The 22,663-nt window shown below is 48.9% G+C and overlaps 1 protein-coding gene across 3 annotated transcripts in view; it reads right to left on the bottom strand.

The window, feature by feature from the left end:
- Positions 1-22,663, bottom strand: part of LOC146808464 (transient receptor potential cation channel subfamily M member 2-like) — a 1,747,278-nt gene that overhangs the window by 584,464 nt on the left and 1,140,151 nt on the right. For all 3 annotated transcript variants that reach the window (XM_085623572.1, XM_085623571.1, XM_085623573.1), the window contains one exon: positions 1,493-1,605. In XM_085623572.1, coding sequence (XP_085479698.1) covers positions 1,493-1,605 — 113 coding nt within the window. The remainder of the gene's footprint in view (positions 1-1,492; positions 1,606-22,663) is intronic.

Below are 22,663 nucleotides of genomic sequence, written 5' to 3'. Positions count from 1 at the left end.
AATACCTACTTTCTAAAAGTGGTATTTTCAAACATAGAATGTAAAAATCACCCTCACTAAAAGATGCATTTTAAAATTCTGAGTTCAGGCATACTAAACTTTATTTTCCTATCTGGTTCCCAGGGGCAGTTATGCTTATAAGATGTTATAAGCAAACGACCCATTCTATCCTATGGCAACAGATAGCCTTACAATAGCGAAAAACTAAATTGGCAGTATTTCACTATCAGGACATGCCACACATCAGGAAATGTCCTGCCTTTCACATACACTGCACCCTGCCCACAGGGGTACCTTAGGCCTACCTTAGGGGTGACTAACATGTAGGAAAAGGGAGGGTTAGGGCCTGACAAGAGGGTGCACTTGCCAGGTGGACATGGCAGTACTAGACTGCACACAAGCTCCTCAATGGCAGGCCTGAGCTACATTTACAGGCTGCTTATGTGGGTGGCGCAATCAGTGCTGCAAGCCCCCGAGCAGAATTTGATTTACAGGCCCTGGGCACACAGTGCACTGTACTAGGGACTGGAAAGTAAATCAATTAGCCAATTATGGAAACACCAATACATAACAACAATTTACAAAGGGAGCACTTGCACTGTGGCACGCCTGGGGAGAATTGAAAGTTAAGGAATCTGCGGCTAGATATGTCTATCAGATAGGAACTTGCATGAGATGAAAGCCTCTTCCTTCTATGGCACCTCCTGATAGGTGAACGATAGGCACAGGCGTTTGATAACCCATTTCCTCTCCAATGGTTCTTTCAAAGCACTCATCACAATCTTTGACACGTTATTAAAGCTTTCCAAAAAAACAATGGTTTGATGAGGTGGAGAAATGGTAATGTAACTAATACTCATCCCAGATGGTCTGTGTGAATGTGGATGTAAAGTAAAGTCCTTGCTCAAAGATAACTTCAAGCTAATATTCCAAGGGGAGCCATGGCCATCCTAGCCACAACGGGGGTAGGAATGTACGTGAAAATACAACCTCCATGAAGGGGCACAATAGAAAGGCCTGTAATCTCTTTACAGCCTTGCAACAAGGGCAGTAGTCACATTCAACTAGTCACAGATTGCGGAGTCCACTGGCAGAAAAACAAAGCATGTCAGCAAAATGTCCACTAGGACATAATGGCACAGGTTTTCCAAATCAAGCAAATACTTCGGTCTCTACCTGGGACTCATGCAGGGTTCGGAGCCCGGTTTTCTGAGATGGTTCTGGTTTACAGCACCCTGAGGAGGCCACAGTCAGCAAGTGTCGTGCAATAAGACCTTGATTAGAATAACGGCTGGTCAACTTCATTCATTCACTCACCCACAAACTCACTCACACATTCATTTACATGAGTCTTAATACAATGTTATTGTCCAATAAACAGCAGTCTAAACAGTGACTAGGCAGAATTCTTGTAATAAATGTAAAGGATTTTAATTGTATATATGAGTTTTTCATGCATGGCGTTAGTGTACTACTAATATGGAGGTCTTACCTGAAGGTGATTAAACCAGTGCAAATTAAAGGGAAAACCACCATGCAGACGAAAAGCCGAAAGGAGGAGTTGCTTTCAGACAGCTTCCCGTACCACATCTTGTTCAGATAGTTCTGAAATAAAATAGATAGCTAAAGAGTAGCAGTTATGGTTATGCTATTACTGAAAACAGATGAATAATACATGAAAATTAAGGTACCACATAAAAGCTTGATGGGTAAAGCCTAAGGCATGATGTGGAGGCAAATGTTTGCCATAATGCATCTAATCCCCAAAGTGAAGTTTTGGAACTGGTTGTGCAGCTAACAGGGGTCATGAGGACTTCTCTAGAAGATGAACCAGGATTGAAGAAGGATTGAGAGTGTTTCAGAAGGTCGCAGTGATGGTTAGCCACCCATGGCTTGGATGGCTACATTAAGAGTTGATCAGAGTATTTAGGGATTAGGGAAATAACAAGAGAGGTTGCAAGTCTACTCAGTGTCTGGAACTCTATACACTCCCTTTCAAAGAACAGCCAAAATGTACAAAAAAACGTGAAGTGGTGCAACACCAAATGATAGCCCCACAGTCTAAAAGTAGGGAGGAGACCAGAGTATAACACAACCCTCAGTGCCTCTACAACCAACTGAGGGAGCTGTGTCTAGTCAACATTTAAATTATTGTTTTACCTTCACTTCTCTGCTGACAAATGTTTTATCTTTAATAGATATTACTTAGCAGTAAATATGTCATTCAACTTTATGGCTATACGGATTTGTTTTATTTTTATTTTGATGCATGAAATGGTCTAAAATAGACCATACCTTGATCCTACTGAAAGTAATAAAAGTAACATAGCTTCCAAGAGTTGAGGAGCGGGTGCTAGGCTTCATGTGACTTGAACAAGACTCCCTCCCAGAGGGTTAGGCTCTAGTTGTGCCTATGGGAGCTTTGCCATATTTGTGTCCTACATCACTGCACTATTTGCCAGCCTTTTGTACTATTTCATAAACGGAATAAAGTAATTCATATTAAATGTGTGTACTTTCTCCATGCTACTCCTTTAGTAAAACGAACAAGTTATGCACAAAGTCATGCATATGTTATGATGTGATGAATTCGTTTTTACTGTCAAGAAGACATGCCTTGGCATGGACTATTAACAGATGAAGTGCAGGGGAGCTGGTACAGGGCCAGATATATGAGTGGACCAACACCGAGTGGTACTTGGTACACACAGTACATTTTCAGTGTATAATTGGGTGTCCTTGACAGGTTATCTATCAGAAAAGGCACTTCTATGACTTGCGTCCCAGTGTGGATTGCAGTATTTATAGAGCAACGGTCTAATTCAACAAGCATTGTATCATTGCATCCATCATACTGGGTTACATGGTACATGTGGTTGCCTGCAAAGTAACCAAAAGATCATTCATTACAGCAAACTCTGGGAAAAGGCAGAGGCCGTAAGGGGGGTGAACACAGGCAGTAAGATGATGGTAAAAAGATGTGTTCAGAAATCCCCTGCAGCACTGGAGGAAGCAGAAGAGTCTGAAGATAGGCATTCCACAGTCTTTCAGCTACAAGGACAATGTTACTGTCACCCACATTTGTCCTGTGATTTGTTTTGCTTCAGTTCTCGTTAAGTAAGAACTGTGACGTTTGATACTGACTTAAGGAATAAGGATTGTGCTTCTTAAGTAGTCCGGTTTATGTGTGTGGAATGGCTAATACACCACATGAAATGTGTTGAAATAGACACATGCTGGAAGGATGTCCCAGGTGTTTCACGACCAAAGGGATGTATTTGAATTTTAAATGGTTGGAAAATAGATGGAGGAAATGATGCAGGAGGGTTTCCAGTGTTCCAAGGATGGTGTCAGGGAAGCCAGCCAGCATGGGTTGCTTCTGTCATTATCTCAAAGTATGAAAGTCTACTGCATCTGGGATTGCAGATGTTTTGTGGAACGAATGGCTTCATTTTATAGAGCAGACAAAGGACTTTCTTGTTTTGGTCAAGGTTGTGGTACACAGCAGGTATTCAGGCTTGAATGATTTGTGGGAAAGATGTGCAGCTCTCGATGTAGCTAATCAATGATAATTAATGATAATTGAGATATCCTTGTGTGTCACTGGCATACTCATGATAGCTGATGACCGGCTGGTCAAGAAATACTCCACAAGGAATGGGTAGGTTGGATCAGGAGGCCAGAGCGTCAAACTTGTAGGATACTACAGGAGACTGGGGGGCAAAGAGAGGTAGGGATATAGAGGAGTTTATTTACACACATTATTGACTTCTCAGAATAAGCATGTGTAATATTTTAGGATTACATCAGTGATGTACATCTCAAATAATAGGGTATAAACAGATGGCCAAAGGTGTCAGAGGCTGCTGACTGTTCCTGCAGGCAGGGGGCACTGTTGCCAGTGATCTTCAGGACATTGTTCATTTGCTGGATTGTCACTGGTTTCAAGATGGGAGGAAGCCAGGCTGGTAGAGATCAAGAATCCGGTAACCGTGAACTACTTATTGGAGTTGGTTTTTGTTAGACCAATCAGCCTTAAGGTGGTAATCCCCCAAAATATTTGCCTTCACCCCTCCTATTTTTGATGGTTTCGATTTTGTTAGCCTTAGGAGTGTGCGCACTTTACCACTCCTAATGTTTGCTAAAGTGCTTGTTCCCTAAAACATGGTAACATTGGCTTACATCTTATTGTCATATTTAATTTACTTAGAAGTCCCTAGTAAAGTGGTATACCTTATAGCCAGTGCTGGCAGATTAAGGGCTACTAGTGGGCCTGCAACACTTATTGTGCCACCCACTTACGTAGCGTTATAAAACGTGTCTCAGGCCTGCAATTGCAGCCTGTTAGCAGTTTTAAAATGCGAATTTGATTTGGCAAAATAACCCCCTTTCCAAGCCCTAGACACCCGTTTATCACATATAAGTACCCCCTTCTGTAGGCCTACACAGCCCAGAGGCGAGGGCACATTGTGATTACACTTTGGATATGTAATTTTGCACTTTAAATGTCAAGGTAGTGAATTACTCACAAATTCAATTCTTACCATTGTGAGGCTTACTTCTCCCATGAGATAATATTGGGTCGTTTTATTACATTTAATGAGTGCTAATCTTTGATTGGGAGCAGCAACGAAAGTCATGTTTGGTTCTGAGAAATTGTAATTTAAAATCCTCTTTAATGGCAAAGTTGGATTTTAACTCACAATTTATTGGAACAGTCCAGCCCGAAAAGCCAAGCCAGGCCCTCCCTGGACTGAACACAAGCAACCTGGGACCGGTTTCGGGGCATACCCTTCCCAATGAGGGCGACAAAAGCAAAATGTCACAAAACTGGTCCAAGATTGCTTGTTCCTGGTCCGGGGGGACCTGACTTAGCAGTTTGGGCTGGACTGTTCCCATGAGGAGTAAGGTCAAGACTGATTTGCATATGGTTGGGTTCAAACTGGGGTGGCGTGGTGAGCAAAAGTACGGTGGATTAAACCCAGAACTGTGTGACTGCGGGTGAATATTTGCATTGTTCAGCATTATGTCCTTCATTTGTTTTTTTTGCTTTAGAAAATTGACATTTTCCTCTATCTATTTGGTGTATTCCGCCTGTTCCTGGGTCATGTGACTAGATGTGAGTGGCAGTTGGCCATTGTATATTCCTCCCAGACAACCACACAATAGACGGGCTAGGTGCACCTGAATGGGCCATCACCAGCAGAATGAGGTGGAGGGGCGATCTGTGCACCGCCCCACTTACACATCAGTAGGCTGGGCCCTACTCACAAAATAACTTCACACTAGGCCTGGAGCCTCAGACATAGAGACAGAACATTCACCATTTCAAAAGGGGATCTCTAGAAACGTCCCTACTACGAGGGAGGCACAGGTATAAATATAGGACCATCAGACACACTCTTCAGTTCTACTCTTAAACCTGAGGAGAGACTCTTAGGGGACTGTCTGCTGCTTAGTCTGCTGTGTACTTCAGAATACTGCGTTGCTGCACCAAAAGGACTGTTCTGCTGCCTGAAGCCTGCCTTCAACCCTCGGAGGACTCCCCTGCTGCTTGAGCCCTGCACTACTCCTTGAACCCAGGACGTACATAATGGCTTCAAGGGCTAGTTGGCTAGCATCTTGATTAGAGCCTCAGGGACTGAAAAAGCTCCAACAATCTTGAACCTGCACATGGAGCCTGCCAGAGTTAGTCCTTCTCCAAGTAGTGCACCTCCAGTTCTGGACCCTTGAAAGTGGTGCAAAAGTTGCCCAGATAGTCCAAATCTAAAACTTGGGACTTGGAAAATGGAAAATGTTGAGACCCCTGAGGAGACCAAAACCAATCGGCTCTCCGATCCACCTGAGCTTCATTGCTGGTAGGCCTGACTTTGGGGCGGCTCCCACTACATTCTTCTTCATAGCTGCAAACCTTGTTCAGAGGCTCCTCGCAGAAGGAATATCTGGCCTCATGAAGCCCTTGTCGGCTACAGCCTGCAGCTTCATCTCAATGGAGGTCTTTGTCTTCCAAATAAGAAAAGTCCAAACAGAGGTTTCTTCACTGCAACTTCAGCCAGCGGCTCCAAGACAAGATTGCTTTCGCCTTCGACACCACCAGCAGCCTTGTTCCGCGGAACTTTACCTTCTCAGACTTTTTCTTCAGATGTTCTTCATAGTACGAAGGTACACACAGACCGGGCCCAATTCACTTCTTGAATCCAACTGGGACCCCATCGAGGTCAGCCATAACTTTTGACGGTCCCTTGGTCTCCTGCGACTGGATGCCCACAGTTGATCTTTTAGGTACTAGATTTCACTTTAATGTTTCTATTTTTCTAAATTGGTGTGGGATTTGTCTTGTAGAACAAGTTACTTACCTTCGGTAACGATGTATCTGTAAGAAACATTAGTTAGTTAGATTCCTCACTGTAGGAAGGTGGATATCTGACTATGGTTACCCCCAACTTTTTGCCTAGTGTCTAGCTGGTTTTTCGACTTAGTTGGCCTGAGATCCGGCCATTCAGGGTCTCAGGCTGTCTGCTCTCCCTTTAAAATGGATTCCATGTACCCTAGGTACATTCCCAATTGGTAAGGATCACCTTATTGGACCCTGTACAGAGTACCCTAGGTACCCAGGGCATAGGTGTACCCTAGGCCTCCCAGGGGCTGCAGCATGTATTATGCCACCCCTGGTCTGGCCTTCCAATCAGACACAACTGGCTGATCACTCAGCTGGGGCAAGGTCGTGTAATCACCCCTTGCTTAGGTGTAGTATTCCTATACCTACCTTATATATAGACACATGTGTACCTATCAGTCACTCCTATGGCAGGCCTTAACAATCCTGGAGGCAGAGTGCTTGGTAACATGTGAGATGGTGCTCTAGCATGAGCTGAGCCTGTCTGCAGCTTTCGGAACCATGTCCTTATAGCTGTTCTATGATATAGCCTACCATATACTCTTAAAGTGCCTTATAATCTTAAACGGTTATGGTAACTATGGTTGGGCTGTATCAAAACATGTCGTGTAAGGTGTCTAACACTTTGGAATAATACCCCCATACCATTTCTGGTGATGAGGATATTATCCCTCCCTTCTAGAGGGAGAGACATGTTAAAATCATACTTTGCTGTGTAACCTCTGACCAAAGCCTCAGCATCACAAAATGGATGCTGCTGCCACGACACAAGTCTGACCTCCTGCAGCTGGGAGTGATCCCAGCCAGGGAGGCCTGGACAATAGGTTTCCTGCTTGGGGAGGTGCTAGCACCTCCCCAGACAGCCTTTAGTGTATTGGGGCAGGGTGGGCTGAAAGGAATGAGACATGCCTGGGGCACACAAGGTGTTCCTTGCATAGTCCAGTTCAAACCGGTGCTGGGGCACTCCAGCCCCAGCTCTGGCGCGAAACTGGACAAAGGGAAGTGGGTGTAACCACCCCCTCCCAGGTCCCACCCATAAGGCGTGACCTAGCAGGTATCCCAGCCCCCCAGATTAGTATAAGAGTGGGAGTTGGGCCTCAAGACTTTAGATTATCCTGAACCTGCAAAACTGAACAGAAACTCTGGACCTTCGACATTCGACGAAAGAAGAAGACTGAAGAATCTCCCTTGTGGCCAAGGAGTGGCTACCCTGTGCAAACAGGCACCATCAAGAGACTACCCTTTGCTTTGTGAACGTTCCCGAGGAACCGACTGCAGAGCCCGACCAGAGCCTTGACTCTCAGACTTCTCCGACCCTCATCCACATCTGCAGCAGAGCTGAGATCCGTGGAGGCGACGAGCGACGTGGGGCCGGCTACCTGGAAAAAGTGGCTAGTAACTTACAGCGCCGCTTCTGAGGTACCCTCGAAGTTGTGCACCGGGGATTGAGAAGCCCCACCCCCAAGCACCATCTGCACCGAAGACCAGCCCCCCACACTCAACGAGTCCTGCGTGGGGCCCTTCAGCATTTTCCTGCTTGCCGCGTCTGTCCGGTTGCTTGCCCGCTGGCTAGTGGCCTTTGTGACGACGCATCCCGAAATCTTCTGCGCTGGTTTGGCTCATCCAGACTGGCTCCTGCTTCCCTGCAAAGAAGAAGCACCCCAGACCTTCCTGGTCTGATCCTGAAGCAAGTCCTCCGATCCTCGTGGGTTCCGCTTGCCAAGGCCTGGTGAGTCCTAGCCCAGCTTCGACACCGCCGACAGCAAGAGCCTTCGTGGGACAGCTCGCCTCCTGGTCCTGGTCATCCTCGACGCTTCCTAGTCCTCCTGGCTACAGCGACAAGCTTCACCTTCACCTGCAGCTCTTCACGACATCGTCTGGTTCCTTCCTGGTTCCACGTGATCACTGGCTAGTGATCTTGACTCTGTCCCCTCTGCTTGCAGGTATCTTCTCTTCTTGATCCCAGGCTTGGGATCCACCGGACACTCTTCACTGACTGCCTGTCAGCATCTTTTCTTCAGGCATCCATAGGAGTCGACGAAGAAACCCGACGCAACTTCAACCCTATGCACCCGCAGCCTGTGGGCTAGGTAACTTGGGTACTCCGGTGCTCATCAGGATAGTGACTATCCTAGTGTCTAAGTTTCAAGTCTCAACTTCCTAGCTACTCCGGAAGTGTCCTAAATCTATCTATTTCTAAACTGTACTATTGCTAGTGACTTTTACGCATTACGCGTGAGTGTTTCCACTCTGCACACGAATCCCGTGGGCCTCCCACTGCCTATCCTGTGGTAGTCTAGTGTAGCCCCAGCGATTCCCTAGGCCTAGGCCTATTCTATTTCCGTGACAGTGGTTCTTATACCACTTACTTAGTATATGGTTTGCGTGGCCCCTAGGGCCTAACTGTATTACTTACCTGTGTGACTTACTGTATGCATTAATAAGACTGTGTTGTACTTACCTCTAATCTCATAAAGAGTGCTGAGGGTTTTCTTAGAATAAATACACTTTATTTTATATATATATCTGTTGTGGTGTCCTTTCATTTGGTATTCAAGGGATTATATATGGTATCACAGCTGGCTTCACATGCCATTCAGAGTTTAGCCTAAGACTGCTCTTGTCCATGCTACCACTAGGATAGCTGGTCTATAAGGTTGACTTTACAACCAATCACCATAAGGGTATTTGGACTGATATAAGGTGTACACTATAACTAGTGACATCATACATCAGGCCAACTTCTCACACTCACCTTAGAATATCCCCAGGCGTCTGACTGGATCCGGAAGATTTTTCGTCAGCAATACTCCTTGCGCGTCGCTAGGCGTCGTCTGCGGCTCCGCGTCCGTCGTCGGCGTCGTGCGCCGGAATGACGTCGGAGTACTTGGACGCCACCCTCGCGCGCTGACGTCAGTTCTTGTACATAGCTTTCCGCGCCAGGAACGCAGAGCCATGCAAGAGACCGACACTGGTGCCAAAAAAGTCTAGGGGCCTGAAAAGGATAACCTTAACCCTAGATGTCAGTTCGCAGAACGGGGAGGATGGGTGGGTCGGTGAGGAATCAAACTAATGTTTCTTACAGATACATCGTTACCGAAGGTAAGTAACTTGTTCATCTGAAAGAAACACGTTAGTTAGATTTCTCACCTTAGAATAGATACCCAAGCAATACCATCCCCGGTGGTGGGTCTGCGAACCAAGATCACACCAGAATGTCCTGGAGGACAGAACGGCCAAAGAAGCCATCCCTCCGGACTTGGCTGTCTAGGCAATAATGCCTGGCAAACGTGTGTAGCGAAGCCCACGTAGCCGCCTGACAGATGTCCTGCAAAGGGACTCCCCGTCCCAAAGCAGTAGTAGCCGCTGTAGCCCGAGTAGAATGGGCGCGCAGCCCAACAGGAGGGTCCTTTTTTGCCAAGGAGTAACATATTTTGATGCACAAAACGACCCACCGGGAGATGGTCCGTTTGTGCACAGCTTTTCCCTTCTTAGCACCCACGTATCCAATGAAAAGTTGGTCGTCCACCCGGAACTGTTTTGTGCGGTCCAAATAAAAGGAGAGCGCACGTTTGGGATCCAGACGGTGGAGCCTCTCTTCCTCTTTGGAAGGATGCGGAGGCGGAAAGAAGGTGGGCAAGGTGACAGATTGCCCAAGATGAAAGGGAGTCACCACTTTCGGCAGAAAGGAAGGACGAGGCCGAAGGACAACCTTGTCCGGATGAACAGAGAGAAAAGGAGGCTTGGACGATAGAGCCTGGAGCTCACTCACCCGTCTAGCCGAGGTGATGGCTACCAGGAAAGCAGTCTTAAGAGTCAGAAGACGAAGAGGACAATTGTGAAGAGGCTCAAAGGGAGCGCACATCAGAAATGTTAAGACAAGATTTAAGTCCCACTGAGGCATTACGAAAGGGACAGGAGGGAACGTGTGAGTAATGCCTTTAAGAAAGCGTGACACTACAGGGGACTTGAAAAGAGAGGGCTGATCAGGAAGCCGTAAGAAGGCAGAGATGGCAGCAAGATAACCTTTCAAGGTGCCCAGGGCAGAGCCCTGCCGGGCCAAAGAAAGAAGAAAGAGGAGAACCTCAGAAAGAGGGGCAGAAAGGGGATCCACAGCCTTTGCTGTGCACCATGCCACAAATTTGTTCCACCGGCAGGCGTATACCGACTTTGTGGAGGGACGCCTGGCTGCCAGAATGATATCACAGACTTCAGGAGGCAAGTCAAATGGCATCAACTGCCGCCGCTCAATCTCCACGCATGGAGGTGGAGGCTGGACAGGTTCGGGTGGAGGACCGTCCCCTGCTGCTGCGACAGAAGATCCTCCCGAAGGGGCAGACGTATCGGAGGATCGGTCAACATACTGAGTAGCTCGGGATACCAGTACCTCCGTGCCCAGTCCGGAGCCACCAAGATGACTTGGGCCCGGTCGCGCCTGATCTTCTTCAGCACTCTGGGCAGAAGTGGTATAGGCGGAAAGGCGTACAACAGACCGCAACTCCACTCGCGACGAAAAGCGTTGCCGAGCGAGTGCCGCCTTGGAAATTCCAACGCGCAGAACTGCTGACATTGCGCGTTCTCTTCGGTGGCGAATAGATCTAACCAAGGCTCTCCCCACTGCTGAAAGAGACCTTGCGCCACTTCGGAGTTCAGACGCCATTCGTGATCCATCATGCACCGGCGGCTGAGTTCGTCTGCTCTGGCGTTCAGAGAGCCCGCCAGATGTTGAACCACTAGGGTGACGCCCTGGTGTTCCAGCCATGTCCAGAGGCGCAGAGCCTCCTGACAAAGGGTCCACGACCCCACCCCGCCCTGTTTGTTGCAATACCACATGGCGGTGGTGTTGTCCGTGAACACCTGCACGACACTTCCCCTGACAGAGGGAAGGAAGGCTTTCAGTGCAAGTCGGATCGCTCTCAACTCCAACAGGTTGATGTGGAGGCGAGACTCCGCCGGAGACCAGAGGCCTCTGATCTCCGCCTCTCCCACATGGCCACCCCATCCCAGGAGGGACGCGTCCGTCACTACGACATGCTCCGGTTGGGGAAGGGAGAGGCTCTTGCCCGCCACCCAATCGCGGTCCGTGAGCCACCACTGCAACTGCTGTGCAGTGCCCTCCGAGATCAAGACCTGGTCGGACAGGTTGCCGTGATGCTGGGCCCACTGAAACTTCAGGTCCCACTGCAGAGCCCATATGCGCCGCCTGGCGTGATGCACTAGTAGGATGCAGGAGGCCATCAGCCCCCGAAGCCGCAACACTAGCCTGACCGAAACCCAGGATAGAGGCCGAAAGATGGGAATCAGGGCCTGAATATCCCGGACCCGCTGTTCCGGCGGATAGACCCGGAACTGCGCCGAATCGAGAACCTCTCCGATGAAAAGGAGCTTCTGAGAGGTGGGACTTCGGCACGCTGATGGAAAACCCCAGCAAATGCAGGAGATCCGCCGTAGTCTGGAGGTGGGAGACGACTGCCTGGGGCGAGCCCGCCTTCAACAACCAGTCGTCGAGATGGGGAAGACTGGAACCCCTGATCTGCGCAGATGAGCTGCGACCACCGCCATCACTTTCGTGAACACCCGAGGGGCACTGGTGAGGCCGAAGGGGAGCACGGTGAATTGAAAATGCTCCTGGCCCACCGTGAACCGCAGGTAACGCCGGTGGGCCGGCAGGACGGGGATGTGGAAATAAGCGTCCTGCAAGTCCAACGCTACCATCCAGTCTCCAGGGTCTAGGGCAGCCAGAACCTGAGCCAAAGTCAACATTTTGAACCTTTCCTTCCGGAGGAAGGCATTGACGTTCCTGAGGTCCAAGATAGGGCGTAGGCCCCCTTTGCCCTTCTTGGGAACCAGAAAGTAGTGGGAATAACAACCTCGACCTACTTCTGGACTGGGAACACGCTCGACGGCCTCTTTGGCCAAGAGGGCTGAAACTTCCTCTCACAGAAGATTCAAATGATCCTCCGAGATACGGCGGTGCTGCGGTGGCATGGCTGGAGGGGTCGTCTCGAAGGGGAGGGAGTAGCCCCTTCGGACGATTTGCAGCACCCACCTGTCCGAAGTGATGGTACGCCAGTGGAGCAGGTGATGGCGAACTCTGCCGCCCACTGGCGAGGAATGGGCCGGAAAGCTCGGACTAGGAAGGCTTGGAAGCGGATGCTGCCGAGGTGGATGTGGGCTGACCGCGTCGACCTCCAGAACCGCCTCGGCGGAAACCACGTCTGCGACCGCGCGCAGGTGGGTTCTGCGGCTGGTGGCTAGACGGACGTGAGGAGGCACCCCTTCCTTGGCCACGAAAGGGGCGAAAGGCAGAATATTGCGCCCGCGGGGCCGAGAGGCCCAAGGACTTGGCCGTAGCCCGGGAGTCCTTAAAGCGATTCAGCGCACGGTCCGCTTTCTCACCAAAAAGGCGAGTGCCATCAAAGGGCATGTCCATGAGAGTGCTCTGGACATCCCCCGAAAAGGACGTGGACCGCAGCCAGGCGTGATGTCTAAGGGCCACCGTGGTAGAAATCGCCCTACCCAGCAAGTCCGTAGTGTCAAGCCCACATCGGATTGCATGACATGCTGCATCCCTCCCATCGGCCAGAGCCTGGGTAAGTCGTGTCTGGGCCTCCTCCGGGCACAGGGGCAGCACGTCCTCCACCGCATCCCACAGAGAGTGGGAATAACGGTCCAAAAGACAGGCGGTGTTCAAGGACCGCAGACCCAAACTAAGGGAGGAGAACAGTTTCTTGCCAAACTGTTCGAGTCTCTTGGAATCCCGGTCCGGCGGAGCGGTCGGGAAGGAGGATTGGGAGGTAGAGGCCTGGATAACCAGACTCTCAGGGGTGGGGTGTTGCGACAGAAAACTGGGGTCGCCCGGAGTAGGGCGGTGGCGCCTGGCGACGTTCCTGTCCACAGGAGGAACTGTGGAGGGCTTGGACCAGGTGCCCTGCAGAACGTCAATGAGGGCCTCATTGACCTGCAGCAGAGGCTCAGTGGAGCTTGCAGCAGACTGAAGCACCTCTGTGAGGACGTTAGTCCTCACAGCCACGGCAGGCAGCTCGAGCCCAAGGGCTGCGGCCGCCTTGCGCCGCACCACAGAGAAAGCAGCACCCTCCTCCGAAGCCACAGTCGGAGGAGAGATGAATCCAGTGTCTGGCGAGGTATCCAGGCCACTGGCCTCCCCCAGTTCATCTGCCCAGTCCTGGGACAGCTGAGCCTGAACGGCCATAGGGTCCTCGGACCCCTCCCGGTCGCCCCCGTCATCAGATTCCTGGTAAACAGGAGGAAGAAGCAGAGCCGGACGATAGACATACTGTGTCTCTAGCGGCGCCGAACGCGGCGTCCATCGACGCCGGGTCCGAAGCGGGGCTGAACCGGGGCTCGACGCCGAGCGGAGCCGGCGTCGGAGGTGGAACCGGTGTCGATGCCGGCGGAGGAGGCGTGACGAGGTCGACCGGCGTCGACGGGGACTCTGGGGCGAGTCCCTCGGGAACCTGCGGCGTCGGGGCCGGAGCCGCCGCCGGAGCCGCCGGCATGCAAGGTTGCCCAGTCGGGTCCGCGGGGCCCGAAGGCGCGCCAGCGGGCGTCGACGGCGGAGCCAGGTTCCTCATGGCCGAGAGGAAGGCACTGACCTCCGCCGGCGTCGCGTCAGTCCCAGGGACCGGCGGGTATGGGGGACTGGCGCGGCACCTGCGGCTCCGCCGGAGCCGCGGGGGTGGAACCACCCTGACCCTCGGCTGAGTCGCGCGACCGGCGAGGGGAGTCCGAAGAGCGGTGTCGCCTCTTGGACTTCTTGGAGTGCTTCTACTTACCCGAAGACTTGGAGCCAGACGAGCGATGATGTCGGCTGCGGCTCCGCGACCGATCCTTGGACCTCCTCCTGGACCGGGATCGAGAGGCGCGCGGAGCCGAGTGGCGAAACTCGAGGAGCTTACGGGACCGCTCCTAGCCTTCGAGGTCAGGGCCTTGCAGTCCGAACACGACGCCGCGTCGTGGTCGAGGCCCAAACAGTAAAGGCACCGGCGGTGATGATCGGTAACCGACATCAAGCGGTTACAGTCAGCACAGGCTTTAAAACCAGGCATCCTACCGGCACCGGTGTCGAGACAAGATCAAAAAGGATAAAAAAACTTAGTCAAAAAAGTCTAAAAGGGGTAGCTCTCCCGGATCTGCGCTTACTGGCGTGGAAAAAAGAAGAACTGACGTCAGCACGCGAGGGCGGCGTCTAAGTACTCCGACGACGTCATTCCGGCGCACGACGCCGACGACGGACGCGGAGCCGCAGACGACACCTAGCGACGCGCAAGGGGTATTACTGACGAAAAATCTTCCGGATCCAGTCTGACGCCTGGGGATATTCTAAGGTGAGGAATCTAACTAACGTGTTTCTTTCAGATTCATGTTTTCTCTATATCACCGATTGTGTGCTGCACATATACTTTACAGATTGCCTCTAAGTTAAGCTTGATTGCTTTTGTGTCAAGCTACCTGAAAGTTAAGTACAGGTTAATTTAGTGACTTTTTGTGGTTCACCTTGACAGGGACTGTGGCTGCTGCTTAAACATGGTTGCACCACATTCACCTATCAACCCCATTCCTCACATTGGTGCTCAGTGGTGGGATCTAGTACTTGTATGTGTGCAGTGTCACATAGTGATATGTGTAATGCAAAAAAAAATCCTTATAAAGATTTTTACCTCACAGTTGATGTCTTTTCATATTCTCCTTATTTATGATTGGCTATTCTATTTTTTTCTAAAATTAAGTTACCCAACTATTTTTTCAGCAATGGAGATGGAGCTGTTCAACTTTATTAGGGCTGAGCTACACAAGCTTTGCAAATAGAGGGGGCTGAATTCAGGAAAGAATGGCACATAGGTAGACAACCAGAAAGCCCTCTGACCCTATTGCGAGGTCAAATGTAAATGTATGGATACTTGTATAGCGCACGACTACCCGGAGGTCTCTCGGCGCTTGTACGAATACCACTGTGGAACCCATCCTGGCTTTTCCCTGTGAGGCGTCCACTCCTGGGCACCCCCAAGGTGAAGGCCAGGCATCCTTAGCGTTGTGGGGGCCGTTGTGGAGATTAAGCAAGCTATTGCCCAGAGTTGCAGAGTGGGACTCCATGATTAGAATGGCACCGAGGCGAAAATTATCAGGTCCGTGGAATTTTTGAGCCCAAGACCCGCCGAGGCGTGGAATTGAACCCTGGTCCTGGGCTAGACCTCTGCATCAGGGTCTGCCGCTCTAATCATTGAGCCACACTTCTCCACAAGAGGATGCAGTCAGCACCAGAGGAGCAAAAGGATGGCTGTTCTGAGGAGGAGAGACTGGACTTGGATGAGAAGGGCTCACCAATGGGCCCTTGTAGGAAGTTGACTCTGTATATACTATACCAAACAAGCATTTGCAATGCAATCGGTCTCGCCTTTGGGACCTTAAAAGTATTTAGCCATGCAGCACATTATTGTGGGTACAGCAACATTTACTCTTCTACTGTGCACAAACCAGTGAAAGGGTGCAGTACCAAAGACTGGTATTAGTCGTCCCTTGGGACCTGGTTACCACACAAGGTACTGCACCTTACAATATGGATAGGGAAAATATATGGTGCAGTGGTGAGAGCTGCAGACTGAGGAGCTGGGGATCCCTGTTCGAGCCTGGTGTCGGCTTAACATTCTGCGATTATGGGCTGATCCCTAAATTTCCCCAGAGTGCCTGGATGGCTGCGCTATATAAATAAAAGCTATTAATTTAAAATAACGACAAGAAATCAATTCCGCGATCTCAGAGGTGGGGGTGGGCAAGAAGTGTTGTGTGCGAAGACTGCACAGGGAGATTAAATGAGGGCACTGCACTACAAATCATGTGTAAATTAACCAAACGAAAAAAGTAGCAGTGGCCTAGGAGGGTGGTGGTGAGCAGTGTTGTAGGGGTGAGAGAGGAGGCACGAGGAGATTAAGGGATGGCAAGCAAATAAAGTGGACCAAAGTTTCATTGTGCCATACTGAAAGATACTAGGTGGCTGGCAACAACCAGCAAATATTTGTTAGAGTTAACTGGCAACAAACACCGGGGGTTATCTAGCAACAAAAACAAAACTGTCATTCAGGATGACTAAAGTAGGGACATAATTAGCATGTGTGTAGGGCAGTTCAGCTGTGTACGTTCCACTGGATTAAGGCAATCATCTGCTCTCTGAATCCAAAATTGGAGGGTAGGGTCCATGGGACAAAAGTCTTTCCCTCCAGGCCTTTCAGGCACAGTGGTGCAGTCCAGGCACTGTCAATAGGTAATTGGTTTGGGGATAGGAACGGGTAGTACTATCAGCAGTTAAATGGTAGGGGTGTGAGGGTCTTTTTGCAGGCTTTGCGATGCATATATCGCTTAGGGGGAGCAGGCATTAATGAACAGGCTTCTTATCCCACTCTTAGAACATGGGTTATTGGTGTGTGTGGTTAAGAGTTGAACAGGTGAGTTAGGCTTGCTACGATTTGTTTTTGTGAGCTGTTACTGATGAGCAGGTATGGTTGATATGGCAGGTACGGTGATGGTTCATAAGTCACAATAAGGCTGGGTATGCTGCTGGGTAGACGGATCAGCATAGTTGTGGGTGGGGGGAAGGCTGGAAGTTTGCTATGAATTGAGGAATGTAACAAATTGAGTTTTGGAGGAGATTTGGAGACATTTGACTGAGAATTGTTGGGGAGCTGCTTGAAAAGTTCAAGGCTGGTCCTTAGGGAATGGGGATGTATTGATTAGGATGAAATCTGTTTAGGGATGTGTAATGCTAGTCTCTAATGCAATTGCCAGAGTTTGTTCTATCCTGCTGTGATGCGCATCTGCCTTATGAAAGCAACTTTAGCCACATACACTGGTGGAATGCATTTCTTGGGGTGTCCTGCCTCGCCCCACTAACTACTTTTTAGACGTCAAGTACTGAGCAGGCCTGGGCAGAGTTCGCAGAGGTTTGCTACGGGAAATTCTGCGAAGTTACAAAAAAACTCGGCGAAGTTCCGAGTGGCGGAGTGCAGTGCGAACTGCAGTTTGTGCTGGTATTCCTGCAGCTCGGGTAGAAATTCTACTTGAGTGGCAGCTCGCGCTTGCAAACTTACCGTTTGCGAGCGGGGAAAAACTCTGCTGCACATCGTGGAGCAGAGTTTTCTGCACTCCGTGTTCTCCGCGGAGTGCGAAGTACAGAAAACTCAGCAAACTCCACGAACGGAGCGAAGTTCACTGCCCAGGCCTAGTACTGAGAACGTCAAGTGCCTGGATTTCAATTTAGATGAGCAGTCCCGAGCACAAACCTGCTGAAGTAACGCAACAGTACATCAAGCCAAGTTAAAAACTAATTACAGACATACATGCTAATCACCAAATACATTATTGGTCTGCCTTTAGCCCAGTTTCAACACTCGGGTACTATTTCCAAACTTATAGGGTAGAGATACAGCACAGCTCCCACCAAGGTCAGAAGGAATGAGATTGCCAAAATGACAAAGTATAACATATCTGCTCATTTTTCTTTCCGTTGGTCTGTGTGTAACTAAAAAATAAAATCTTCCCATTTGCTCTAGCAGCCCAAATCATAAGTACTCCTCTCTGTGCCTCTGCCAAACCTTACTTTTTTATTGAAGGAACACCTCTTCATGCGACTAAGGAGCCCCCACCTGTGTGTATTTGAAGAACCCTTACTATCCTCCAGCAGCCCAACTGTACCACTGCCTGCGCAGCATTAACACAACTCTGTTATCCCTGACTATCCCGGTGAAGCATGGACACTGCAGTAAAAGAACGGTCACTTCAACCCCATGATACCCTGTCTCTACCCAAGAATGACTGAGCATACTGCACTCTACAGCAGCCTAGCTTTGATAAACCATCTCCACGGCTGGGCAGAGAATCGTAACCCGCTGCAGCTGCAGGACCTGCACTGCACATCCACCAGTATGCTCAATTGTTCGGAGAGAGCTCAGCCTAGCCCAAAACTTTGTACGGCAGCATTGAAAACTTCGGCATTGCAGAGGCAAGAATGGAACAGACTAAAGCAATCAAGCACCATGAAAGCCACACACAGTCAAAATGATATGAGTAGAAAGGAGACAACAATGGCAAAGGTAACCTACAACAATTATGCCACTTATTGTGAAGCACAGAGGCAATACTAGATTCATTTCTTTGCTGTGTGATAACTATTTTTTTTTAACTATTATGTAAAATACAGTAGACAATTCGAGGAATAACTTTTGAACGGATACCTTTCCCTCAAATTGTTGCATATAATCATTAAACAATAAATGTCTAATGAATTTATTGAAAAATCAGAATTAGAAACAGTATCTCTTATAAGTGAACAACACACACAACAATTCCAAGATGGCCACGACACAACCGTCTTATTGAGCAGAGACAGTGCCAGGCTTGCCACTGCCAAATTTGGAAGTACTATTTAATTTAAAACACAATGCACGTACCGCTGCAGGTATAGTAGCTGCTATTCGAACTGAATTTTCTGCTGTCCCGTCTCGGAATCCTGTAAGCATCTTTTGCACGTATGCTTGCACAGTAATTGCTATTACATTCACGCGCCTCCGCCGGGTCTTTTCACTTTCTAGCTGTTATATTACATAATCTAACAGCTAGAATGCGAAAATAAAAATCCCAAATGTCCACTCTTCTTGGTCAATGACAGATCGAAAAATCTTCCCAGGTTCCCTTTTATCACCCCTGTAGGAGCTGCAACCGTTTGGTCAGCATGCAGAGTGCATTCCTGGTGCGGGAGTGCTGATAATATGGAAATTGTGCCCTTGCAGCAGAACCCTTTGCGCAGATTTGAAAGGTGAAAGTGGATTCGTTCGCAAGAAGCCAAAAATACCTCATAAAGCACTATAGTGTTATACAAATAGTTGGAAGCGCTACACATATCTACACATAAAGTACTTGGCTCCACGCGAATATCTGATGGCGTTATACGACTGCCAAAAATATATAAGCTATTATACACACAAACATAGTGGGTGATTGACTAGCGCATCGAGTGATATGCACTGATCGCTGCTACAAAGGATATGTTTTCGAAATAACCCACAAACTCAAATTCCATGCAGGTGACTTGAAAATGCATGGCCTTGGAAGGAGATTCGAATAAACAAACAAAAAACGGCGCAATAAAACAAACTGACATTTAAAAAAAAATCTGTGTGTGAAGAAAGGGGACGCCCCGTGCCTCCCACGGGTCAGATATTAAAATGCACACAAGGAAACATCGTTATGGCATGCAAATGAGCTCTGTGTTGAAGAGGGAGAGGCTGCTGCACCAGGATAAAGGATGATTGTGTAACGCGCTCATCATATGACAGCCAGTGAACAAAAAGAAAACAAAGGGAAACAAGCATTTGGAATGCAATAGGACTCACATTTACACGCTACCTATTGCATTGAAAATGGGACTACGGGCGGGCAAAAAGGCACAAATGGGAGGGGGGCCAGGCAGAAGTCGCACACTGCAGGAGGGGGCAACACGGGAGGAAAATAGTGTCAAAAGTAAAGGGGCCAGTAGCTATGGAAGAATACAAATGACAACAGGCTCGTCATAAGGAGGGACTAACTAGCATAAAACCAATTGAAAGGCAGCATTTAGGACTTAAGCCAATCAAAAAGATGGGCGGAGAGTGAGCGGAGCTTCCACAAAGCTTCGACGTGATACTGAATACTGCATGCCTCGCAAAGTGGGCAGCGCATGCGCTGCAACGCTAGGCTTGACCTAAAAATAGTTGGTAGTATCTCTGTAGGGACTATGAGAAATCCTATGGGATGAAAGTAGGCACAGAGAAAAAGGAAACAGGAATAAAAAAATCACTGTACCACAATCATCCTCAAGTACATTAAAGTCATATCTGGGAAATAAGAATAAATTAACAAAAACAAAATAGGGTCTGTCAATGTCCCTAGAAAATGGTAGTGAAAAGTGGAAGCAAAGCATTTGCAAACTATCTGCACAAAATGGCCACCAGCCCCGTGTTCAGATAAGAACAACAAGCAATAAGGCATGGACAACTAAGAACACATGCAGGCCTATGGCAAAAGCCCAAAGACTACACCAAATATCAGCAGGCCACATGTTAACAACAGCAAAACAGTGGGAGAGCCTTTTGGATAGGAACAAGAAGTTAGAGTCTGTGGCACTTCCTTCCTGTTGGATAAAAAATTAAAGCAAAGAAAGTGGGTCACTTAAAAAAACCTACCTGAACCATTCATTCAGGTAGATTACCTACTAAAAAATATTTTGAGTTGATTTTGTTTCTCCTTGAGTAGAAAATCTATGTGAGAAGAAGCCCTCTTTAGAAAATCATACTGGAATGCTTTCTAGCGACTGTATATCATGCTAGAGAATTCCAAATGTCACTTGTGCTTACCAGCTTGCTTGCTGGAGCCTCACATTGTTCCCATTGTCATGGCATTGCTCAAATGGGAAAAAGTCTGCCTCCCTGCATTGACAGAATTTGGACAGAATTCTGCATTAAAAGTAATTTAGGGTCATCAAATTCCTCCAGTTCCACAAGCTGAGTGAAAATTCTGCCCTAGCATAGTGAAAATCCTTCATCAGGGCGGTAGGCACGGCAGTAGCAGTCCTCAAAGAGATAGCTTCTGGGTTCCGAGTGGCATGGTCCTCAAAAACCATTACCTAAGCCGTTTTTGGGGTCCGAAACGGTTGATGCCCACCCTCTCCAAGGGGGTGCCAATAACAGGTAGGAATTCATGCAAGCCTTAAGCTTTTTCCATGTTTTCCACTGGTCTGGCAGGAGGGACATGTCCTGCAGAATGTATCTGCGAGTGTCTTCCTCCAGGGCCAATACAAATAGGAGACAAGCCTGGTTAAGCTATTGTCTTGTCCTAGAAGTCCTGCCTGGGGTGTGTCATCAGCCTGCCCCAGTAGGAAGGCTCTGCCATTCCAGTTTGGACCCAGCCATATGCAAATCACTCTTGACCCTGCACCCAATGGGAACGGTCCAACCCAAACTGCCAGGTCATGTCCTCCCTGAACTGGAAACAAGCATCCTAGGACTGGTTTGGGGGTTTCACCCCTCATCAGCCAGGATAGCTTGACTCCAGTGGCATAGAGAGCACAGGACCCACATCTGGGCATACCCGTCCCACTTGGGGTTAATAATGCAAAAAGAACAATTGATGGACAGAATGCAGAACAATGTCATACATTCACCCCAGTACAGAGATCTGGGCCTAAATCCATTGTTCACAGATCTGTAACTGGGGGTGAGTATCTGAACAGTTTCAGCGCTCCGTCCATCATCTTTGTGTTTGCTTTGTTCGCCCTAAGTTGTCAGGGTATGGCCAGACGTGGGTCCCTTGCTCACTTTGCCACTGGATTCAAGCTAGATTGGCTGAATAAGGGTGTAACCCAGAAACCGGTCCCAGGATGCTTGTTTCTGGTTCAGGGAAGACCTGACTTGGCAGTTGGGGGGGAACTGTTCCCATGAGGCACACGATCAAGACTGATTTGCCTATAGCTGGGTCTGAACTGAGGTGGTGAAGTGATCTAAAGAAAGATGATGGTTTCTACCCAGGTCTGTGACTGGGGGTGAGTATCTGAAAAGTTTCAGCGCTCCGTCCATCATCTCCTTGTGTTTGCTTTGTTCACCGTAATTTGGCAGGGCATGACCAGACGTGGGTCCCTTGCTCACTTTGCCACTGGATTCACGCTAGCATGGCTGAATAAGGGTGTAACCCAGAAACCAGTCCCAGGATGCTTGTTTCTGGCTCAGGGAAGACCTGGCTTGGCAGTTCAGGGTGGACTGTTCCCATGAGGCACAGGGTCAAGACTGATTTGCATATAGCTGGGTCTGAACTGAGTTGGCAAAGTGAGCTAAAGATGATGGATTCAACCCAGATCTGTGACTGGGGTGGAGTGTCTGAAAAGTTTCAGCGCTCCGTCCATCATCTCCTTTAGTTTGCTTTGTTCTCCCCACTGTGGGCATGTGTTTCCATTAGCTAGCTGCCCAACACTCTGCTGGGACATTCTGCAACACCAAAACTACCTCATAGGTAAAACATATCTCATCTATCTCATCACTGACCACATAACTGGGCAGTAGGTCTTGTGGTATGCAAGGATTCACTTCTCCAAGGGACAGAGAATGCATGCCGCCGCCATTGTTGCTGGACTCTGAGGCTTGCCTGCTTTGAGCGCCAGCTCTTTCATACTCATCTCATGATTCAACAGTAGTTTATTTTCAGCCAAGGCCCTCTTAGCCCCTGCCT

The sequence above is a fragment of the Triturus cristatus genome, chromosome 8 (genome assembly GCF_964204655.1).
Source record: "Triturus cristatus chromosome 8, aTriCri1.1, whole genome shotgun sequence".
In the NCBI taxonomy this organism is placed as follows: Eukaryota; Metazoa; Chordata; class Amphibia; order Caudata; family Salamandridae; genus Triturus; species Triturus cristatus.
Note: the sequence above shows the minus strand (reverse complement) of the source record. Positions and strands in the feature narration are given on the sequence as shown.